The sequence below is a fragment of the Alosa sapidissima genome, chromosome 4 (assembly GCF_018492685.1).
Source record: "Alosa sapidissima isolate fAloSap1 chromosome 4, fAloSap1.pri, whole genome shotgun sequence".
In the NCBI taxonomy this organism is placed as follows: domain Eukaryota; kingdom Metazoa; phylum Chordata; class Actinopteri; order Clupeiformes; family Clupeidae; genus Alosa; species Alosa sapidissima.
Window position 1 is genome coordinate 11,780,588 of NC_055960.1, and position 9,147 is coordinate 11,789,734.

Consider the following 9,147-nt stretch of genomic DNA (forward strand, 5'->3'; position numbering starts at 1 on the left):
TTCGTTTTTGTTTGGGGGACACTTGTTTGTTTGTTTGTTTCCAGTTTTCGGAGCCTAGGCTGCCTACAGAGACTTTTTTTTTTTTTACAGTCACAGAATGGGCAGCTAGCGGATCGTGAGGAGGCGATTGCTGAATGTGATAAAACATGTTATGGGCTTGAAATTGCCTATACGATCGCTCACTGTACCTTAAGGAATGTGTAGATATATGTGCAACACATAATGGTTGTTCAGTAGCATCATTTAGCTGTCTTGTAATTTAAGATTTAGATTTTAGTCATTCGAGTATTACTTGCAATTCTATACATGTACAAGTTGTTCAGTGTTTGCTTTTGTGCTCATGTCTTCACAAAAATCAAGAAATGACTTGTTCAAAATGGTCCTTTAATGCTACACAGTAAGTTCTGATCACAAGAATAAAATTAAAAAAATATCAACATTTAATTCAATCAATTGCAAACTTGGTATTCAATAAAATATATTCCAGGGTGAAATACAAGGTACAAAAACAAGCACCCTTATATAAGAAATCTTTAAAAACAATAGATTGTTTCAACATTCTCTTTTGAGGACTCTTGAGGGCCTTTTAAGTTTAAAGTGTAAGTTCAGTGTAAATTGACCCATCTGCTTTAAGCCGTCTGTCCATAACTTGGCCTACGTTGTCCCAAATTGTCTCGTTCTTTTTCCTGCATGTGGTGAGCTTATACAACAAGGCTATGGGTCAATTTACACTGAACTTACACTTTAAGGGCTGACGGAAACAGCAGTGCATGTGCAGAAATGGCAGCGCACCTTTTAGCTCACTTCAAAGCAACCTCGGCATAATGTTGTATTCATCGTCAGAGATTAAGACAAGCTGCCAAAGAGGAATAGGCCATTCTTGCCCATTAAGTTTCATCGCCAAACTAAGGCCTTGAGTAAATATATCAATCTATTACCTGTTTCAAAAGGCACCGTTCTGAGGTATTGCAGTTAATTAATCTAATCAGAATTTGCAACACTATATTCACTTCCCTCTACATGTTGTGAGTAACATGAACAGCATTCATATTAAATTACAGTAACTTTTCCTCTGGCACCAAGAGCAAATTCACTGTATTTCATAAACATTCCCAATTCCATGATAGCAACTGAGAAACGTGGAATTATAACCATGAAATACATTTTACGTAGCTACAGTAATAATGAAAGCTTTTGGTCAACTAACCATTTCGTAGTGTTCCTCTAAACATTTTAGATGGTTTTGAAATCCCATCATCTCAATTTTGAACATTTAATTTGACATACCTATATACTACTACTAGTACTATAGTGGATGCTTCTGGTGATTATGACAGGCATTTTGGTCCTTCAAGATGATATGAGAACAAGAAGATGACAAAGATGATATGAGCACAAGAATATAGGATCAGTAAAGTCCCTTCATAGTCCTGACTGATTGTATTGTAAAGGGTTCTAGAAATTTGGCACATGTTATTCATTAATATCACACATACAGATTTCTTTATCCAGCATGGGTAAATCACAGTACACAGTTTTTGTCCAACATTCCCTTCCTGAGTGTGAAATATGAACAGTATATGCTGACCAGACAAACTAAGCATTAAAGTGTGACTGGCATTTGTTCAATTAAGTGTAGAACAAATTTCTCAAATTGAGAGCACAATTAATGAATAAGTACATTCTCCATTTGCACAAACATTCCCTACTTCATTTACACTCAGTTACAAATTTGCCTTTGTGCAGAAATTGAAATGATTAAAAACATTATTATTTCATTAATCAATGAAATGCAAACATAACTCACTCCTATTACAAAACCATAACATTCTCAGTACAGCATTTAAAACATGGGGAGGAATGTTGTCACTGGCCTAACAGTGCGTCATAGTCTATGTACCAGACAAGCCTTCCGCTCACCGGCTGAATCTTTGTAATAGGCCATCTGTCGGGCGTATCCTTGATCCGGCTGAGCTGAGTGACCAGTTCGTGTTTGCCCTTACCCATGATCAGCACGCTGACCCGCCGCGCGCGGTTGATGGCGGCGAACGTAAGGCTCATGCGCTGGTGCGGCTTGACGGGGCTCTCGGTTAGCGCCACCAGCCTCTCCCCGTGGGCGTCCAGCGCGGTCCCCGGGAACAGCGAGGCCGTGTGGCCGTCGTAGCCCACACCCAGCAGGACGTAGCTGAAGCTGGAGGCGTTGACGTGGCGCGTGATGTCCCGCTCGTAGGCGAGCGCGCCGCCGTCCTCCTCCACACACAGCCGCTGGTTGAGCTGCACGGGCATGGGGTGGACGTGGAAGTAAGGCACGCGCACGTGCTGCAGCAGGTGGTCGTGCACCGTGCGGAAGTTGGACTCGGCCTCGGAGGGCGGCACGCAGCGCTCGTCGGCCAGCCACACGTGCGTGTTCCACCAGGGGAAGGCGTAGTGGTGCTGCGTCAGGCGCCGGAAGAGCGCCACGGGGCTGGAGCCGCCCGACAGAGCCAGGTGGAAGGGCGCGCCCTCCTGCACCGCCTCCTCGGCCGCCTCCTGCAGGTCGTTGGCCAGCCGCTCCACCAGCTCCTCGGCCCAGGCCGACACCATGTCCGCGCTGCGGTACTTGCCCTGCATCACCTGGAAGCTCTCGCCGCCGGCCCGCTCCTGGGGGATGACGTTGACCAGGGCCTCGGTGCAGAAGCGCACCTCGCGGCCGTGCAGCTCAAAGTTTAGCTGGTTGCCGTTGGCGGCGCCGCCGGGGTACGGCCGAGGGAACGTGTGCGCCAGGCTGTTCAGCAGAGGCGTCCAGAACCTCCACGAAGCCAAGAGGCTGTCGGCGCTGACAAAGTGGTCCATCCGGCCGCGGAAAACCTGCAGGATCAACTCCGTGTAGGCCTCTCGCTGGACCGTCGGTACCTGAATGTAGTAGTCCGAGAGGGGCATGCCGAACAAAAGGGTGTCCTTATCCTCGGACACCTCCTTCCAGCGACTGCCCACTAGCGCTGGCCTGAAAAGATTCTTACTGACCAGTATTGCTGGGTACCCCAGTGCGCCATGGCCAATGTAAAACACTATCTGCTTCTGCTTACACGTAACACTGTTGGGGTCTTGCACACAGAACACATTGTTCTTAAAAGTGATGCGGGCATATCCAACCCGTTCGTCTAGGAGTTTACCTGACATCAGGAATATGGGGATGCCTTCATACTGTGGCATAGTGGTGTGGACTGCAATACCTAGTCAGACAGAATTTAAAACAAATAAAAAAATATTTAAACACCTTAGCTTTGAGCCATGCATTAGCAAAGGAAATATTATACAAGCTTTTTCACCAGTGTCTCTAAACCTACTATACTATAAAATGTTGAAATATACCCTTCATTCCACATCTAGTCACAGATAACATTAATGTTGTCAGTTCATCAACCAACCTACCAGTAAATGTCGGGGTAAGGCTCAAGTGATCTTTGGTCTTGTTGAGTTCAAGCTGGACTTCAGAATTATAAGACTGGTACTGTCCAATGACAGCACTGCCCTTGTCGAGCGGATGAAATGCGCTGAAGATTTTGAGCTTGTTCTGATCAATCTCTTTACAGTCCGTCAGGTTTTTGGGGACTCTCATGGTCAAAAGGGTCATCACTTCAGTCAAGTGATTTTGGATCACATCCCTGATGACTCCATACTGGTCATAAAAGGAGATGCGCCCTGCAATTAAATTAAAAAAAAGATAGAAAGCATACCGCTTGACATGAATGGCTAACTTGCTTTGCCATTTGTTTGTTTTCCCATCTTTAGTTTTAAGGACAACGTATAATGGTATTTATGTATTATTGTCTGCTGTACACTAAATACCTTTGGCATCTAGTGTTTCCTTGAGCACAATCTCCATTCGATCAATATGGTGCTTATTCCAGATTTGCTTAAGGAATTTCCTGTTCTGTTTTCTAAATGGTAATATCTGGGAAACAACCTTTTGGGAGAGAGAATGATAAATGAACTGCCGTCAGATAACTTCTCTGTGCCTTCGCTAATATTTCAATGACACAATGATTAGTAGGCTGACACAACCCTAACCCTAAGCCAAGTATTGAGCTCTAGGATAAACATTCGTGGCGCTTCCTGGACATGTCTGCACAGTAATGCAACGTGTAAAAAATGGCCTGGACGGACTGTTTAACTGGCTACTTACACTGACTGATTCATGTCAATTGTGCAACCTATTTTCCTGGAACCACTATCTGTACTATCATGTGGGAGGTATGCAAGGGGGCTGGCTGACCAGAGAGCAAAACTGTTTATGGTATTGCAACTTCCTATCAACAACTGTGTGGTGTCATGCAAATCATGCCTTGCAACAAGTCCGTTAACGGGACAATTCAGATTATACGGTTCTTAGCTTGGCTCTGTTGAGAAAAATGTTCAAAAAGTCTTCTGAGAACAATGCTATGTGTGTGTGTGTGTGTGTAATAATGTCTTGTTCCAATTTTCATGCCATGTATCCTAGACTAGCTGAAGGATCTTTTCTACTCTTATTTCTGTCAGACAGTAAAAAAACACACATCTCCTTACTTGAGATCAACTCAACCAAAGTTTTGAAAAATCCCCCACTGTGTATGTAAAAATGTAAAACAGTTTATGTAGCTTCATGACAGCTCTAAAATTGTGAACCATTTGCTCAGATATTGCTTAATCATAGTGACTCTTCTTCCACCCAAAGCTAAATAAATAAACAAACAAATAACTAAATAAATAAAAGTATGAAGGGGGAGCTGAACCACTTGTTGTGTCGACACAGAATGACCCTTAAAGGAAATGCTGATTATATTTGCAGTGTGCACCTGTTTTCCGAGGTAGTGGTCGATTCTGTACATCTCGTCCTCTTTGAGAGAGCTAGCCAGCTGCGTGGCGAGCTCCTGAGCACTGCTCAAGTCGTGACCGAAGGGCTTCTCCAGCACCACCCTGAGCCAGGCGTTCTGTGGCGGCCGGCAGCTCCGGTTGACCCGCTCGGCGATGTTGGCGTAGGCGAAGGCCGGCACGGACAGGTAGAAGAAGCGTCCAGCCTCCGTCATGCCCTCCTGCCCGAGCTGAGTCTCGATGTGCTTGCCCAGGGTCTGGTAGTCCTCCTCAGTCTTAAGCTGCCAGTACTGGGTCAGCCGGAGGAACTGGTCCCTGACCAATGCGCAGCGCTCCGCCGACAGCTCCTCAGGGCACGTCTGGCTTTTGAGGATCTCAAAGAGGAGCGGGGTGCCCTTGTCGGCCGGCGACAGACCACCTCCGTAGAAGGCAAAGGTGTGGCCTTTGCCCACCTGGGTGGCGTACAGGTGGAAGAAGCCTTGCCAGAGGTACTTGTTAGCGAGGTCGCCTGTTCCACCCACCACCACCACCGACACGTGGCCTCTGCGTCGAGGGCCCTTCTCATCTCCATTTTGGTCCTGGTCACTTGGGTCACAGGTGGCTACACAGGCCAGCAGCAGCAACAGCAGCAGCAGCAGTCCCCACGTTGCCTTCCGCATGGTCTAGCCCCAGTCACACCTGTCTCCAACCAAATACCTGACAAAACACAGCAACTTCTAGTGTGAACCTCAATATATAGCCAAACCAACATGTGTGCTGCTGAATTCTATATATGAATATATATACACCTATGCCAATACTATACACTGTACACAAATGCCTATCTATGCCAAACTCTTACTTTCTGACTAGCATTTCATTGACTATGACTCTTGTAAAAGACATTCCACATAAGTTCTGATATAACATGTATAACTGGTGTTAGTTATATTATGCTTACACAAGGTACAATGATTACTGTAACTCTATATAGTATGCAAATATTTAAACGGATCGCCAACTGATGGTGAAACCACCTACTTCCAATATAGCCTCCCTGACCAGATAATATCCACATTACAACGTGTACATTGCTGATTGTGACAGCAGGTTTTTATCTGAAGAAAATGTAACTAATAATAGTCTACTTGTAGGCCTACATCTTGGGTTAGAGTCACATAACATGTAAGTATGTTACAACGGTATGTACAATTGAATAATGGCAATGAAATCTAAAAACATGTCTCTCTCAGCCTGTCACCTCGATCTCTAGCCTACAGCAGGGGGGCACTCCTTCGTCCAACTTCACAAACAAGAAAATAATAGTGTGGACTGTTAAGTGTATTGCAATAGACAAGCAATGGAGATTATCCCTCCTGTCAAAATGCCGTAGTACACGTTAGTTGGCCTATCGCTTTTATTATGGTAGAAGACATTATTTATATTGCCTAGTATTTGATTATAATTTATTGCATAGAACAATTAAAATAATATTCATTTATTTTAAACACACAACAGTAGTAACCATTGCTAAAGCTATCAATGTGAGAAAGCAATGAAAATACATTAGGCGTCAACCCATTAGCCTACATACAAAAGCTTTATCAGTTGGGTCATTCAAATCAGATACAGTTTTTGCTGCTACGTCTTAGATTTTGTTCAAACCTTGTCTATCATGAATGGGTCCCAGAACCAAGTCCTGTAAAATATTTCTATTCAAATCTTCAGATTTTTTTCCAGCTCTGATATTACTGTTTTTTTGTTTTACAGCCTGAAAAAATACATTATCAGGGAAGCAATGTTTAGGCATTAAGATCATGAAAAGTATTATTCATAGCCAGCCCTAACTTTGTAGGATGGTAGACAAGCATGTGGTCAGTATGACTGAACAATAAATGTTTGATTTTCTACAAGGCCCAGATTTGGAGAAAGTGCAAGAGTGCAAAGAGTGGCATTAAGGGTAGTATAAACTTGTTTTTGTATGTATTTGGTATTAAAATGGTATGTTGGGTAGCTAGTAGGCATATGAATCCATGTAGAAGTAGTTCAATGTATGGACATTTAGGGAACAAACAAGTGCCAAATCTGCCAAATCTAATAAATCCTATTAAATTTCTGAAAAAGGCAATCACACACCTTAATATCTTATAACAGGCCTACCGTAGGCTAATATCTTCATGTGCATTTGTTGCAGATAACTCAAATATTGGCACAACATCAATAAACACTTTTAGTAGGCTAATGCCCAACCATTTCCAAATGTAGCCATTTTTGAGAGTAAACTCAAACTGAACGGTGAAAAGGTATGAAAACATTGGAATTTATCAAAAAATATTACAGTCTTTATATCTTATTTTTGGGATCTAAACATTATGTAAACAAACGTTGAGCAAAATCTAAGACGGCGCGGCAACCATTTTCCTGGATTCTGTCTGATTTGACACAGAATGCCCCAGTTGTAACTTTAGATGGCAATCTTGTAACGTTGTAGCCTGCTCTAGCCAGCTGCGCAGCCAGTCAGCCCGCCTGTGCTGCCGACTGATTACCACAATAAAAGGCTATTTCTGCAACTTTTAGCAGTCGTGCAAACACATGATTGTGCCATGGTGAAGGCATTTGTGACCAATTAATGTCATAATAAATCCGTTAGCCAGCTGGTATAACGCAGATGTCTTAACAACAGAACAGTCAACTCGTTCATGTTTCGCACACTGACTGGGAGATCTGTATTGTGCTCGGATTATTCTGCTGCTATTCTATTCTGCTCTAGCCTATCGTTACCTTGTTGATACAGCAGAATAACACAATACAGGAAAGTGTATGTTTCCCATTCACACGCCACGTTTCTGAAACAGTCCATTAAAACGAAAAACAAACGAAGTGTAACCTATAATGTATAGCCAACTTCCTCCTACCTGTGACGGTCTGTCAGACTCTGCGCGCAAAAGTGGACTGAGGTAGGCTGTCTGTCAACCAGTAGTCAACTGTCAAATCTTTCCTAAAAGGCTTCCTACAATCACACCACGTGACTAGGCTACTATATCCGGATTAGAAAACTACCGGGCAACAAGGCAGGTGTCTAATTCGCATTTCACATTTTAACCAGACAAAATGCAACATGTTGCTCGAACCACATATGTCTTAGGTTAGCTATGCAATAGATAGCCATCGCCCTATGGGCATATTTGACTAATGAAATTGCGACTGTCTAATTAGTGTTTCCTCCAGAGAAACTCTCCACTAGGCTGTTTCATGTGAACGAAACGAACACCCTTACAGTTAAGTAGGCTAGGCTAAAGTCAGGACAACACCACTGGTTGACACTCTGATTGGCTATTAGGTTATTTGGCTGTACAAAATCTACAGTTTTGTTAAAATAGCTACTCATATAGGCTAACTCAAATGATGTAGCTTAGCTTTTAGGGTCAGAGGATTAAACGAAGGACTGTGATTGGGCTATCTGAATGGCTTCCATTCAGTATTGTAAGAATAATGTGATAGGCTAAAAGACAAACAAACAAGATCCATGAATGCAATTCTGAGAAACAATGTCTTTCAGTCATGCAGACTACAAGAGACTGAATTGTTGTGGCCCTCTACTGTTATGAGTTTGTCCATCAAATGTTGCTGTAATCTATTAGCTCATTTGAATGTCTTTCTTTGTTTTGTAGTGTTTTTTTTCCTTATGTGAAATTATAAATCTGCCCTGCATTGTGCTAGGCATTTGCTCTGTGGAAAGTTATCCAGTCATCTTGATGGCTAAACACTATCTTGTAATAGATACAGTTATTATTGGTGCTATAGTTAAATCAAATTGAATATCACTGTCTGTGTTCTTTATTCTGCTGCATGTAGGCTACTTTAACTATCTATCCTTTTATGCTTTCATTTTTGTAAGGCATGCTGATTTTCCTCTGTGTATAAATCTGTGCTAGAGATACACCAAGTTTCTTGAGAACATTTCAGTGAAGACCTCTTTGTAGTAGGCCTTCTGGTAAAGTTAGCTGTGCATGTATAGTCGAGGATCTCTGTGGCCACCAGAGAGCTCCCAAGAGCTTTGGGGCGAGAGAGAGAAATTGTAAGGGGAAAGCAGCCATGCCCACTGTACTGGTAACAGCTGCTGTTCTGTAGGTCTGTAAAATACTTCTTTATCAGAAACCAATTCAACAGGCAAGGCATGTCATGTAAATGTTTTATGACAGGAGTTATACATGAATACACTGTATACTGTATACAGAATATGAACTTAACAGACTTTCTCCATAACATACAGGCAGTCTACACATTCTAAGCATAGAAACAGACATGACAGGACTATTGCCGATTAAAACATATAAT

General features: G+C 42.9%; 1 protein-coding gene across 1 annotated transcript; it reads right to left on the minus strand.

Moving 5' to 3' along the window:
- Positions 1-367: 367 nt before the first annotated feature.
- h6pd (hexose-6-phosphate dehydrogenase (glucose 1-dehydrogenase)) lies at positions 368-7,847 on the minus strand. The gene is made up of 5 exons (XM_042089933.1): positions 7,725-7,847; positions 4,815-5,526; positions 3,829-3,946; positions 3,412-3,681; positions 368-3,212 (listed from the first exon to the last, which is right to left on the minus strand). The coding sequence occupies exons 2-5, from the start codon at positions 5,487-5,489 to the stop codon at positions 1,867-1,869; spliced, it is 2,409 nt and encodes an 802-aa protein (XP_041945867.1). The 5' UTR covers positions 5,490-5,526; positions 7,725-7,847; the 3' UTR covers positions 368-1,866.
- Positions 7,848-9,147: the final 1,300 nt, after the last annotated feature.

What these genes read in the sequence shown, in the direction of transcription:
- h6pd (XM_042089933.1), bottom strand. Translation starts at nt 5,489, where the DNA reads ATGCGGAAGGCAACGTGGGGACTGCTGCTGCTGCTGTTGCTGCTGCTG. An exon ending in ACCACTACCTCGGAAAACAG is followed by an intron (nt 3,947 to 4,814) that starts GTGCACACTGCA and finishes CTCTCCCAAAAG; the next exon opens with GTTGTTTCCCAGATATTACC. An exon ending in CCTTACCCCGACATTTACTG is followed by an intron (nt 3,213 to 3,411) that starts GTAGGTTGGTTG and finishes CTGTCTGACTAG; the next exon opens with GTATTGCAGTCCACACCACT.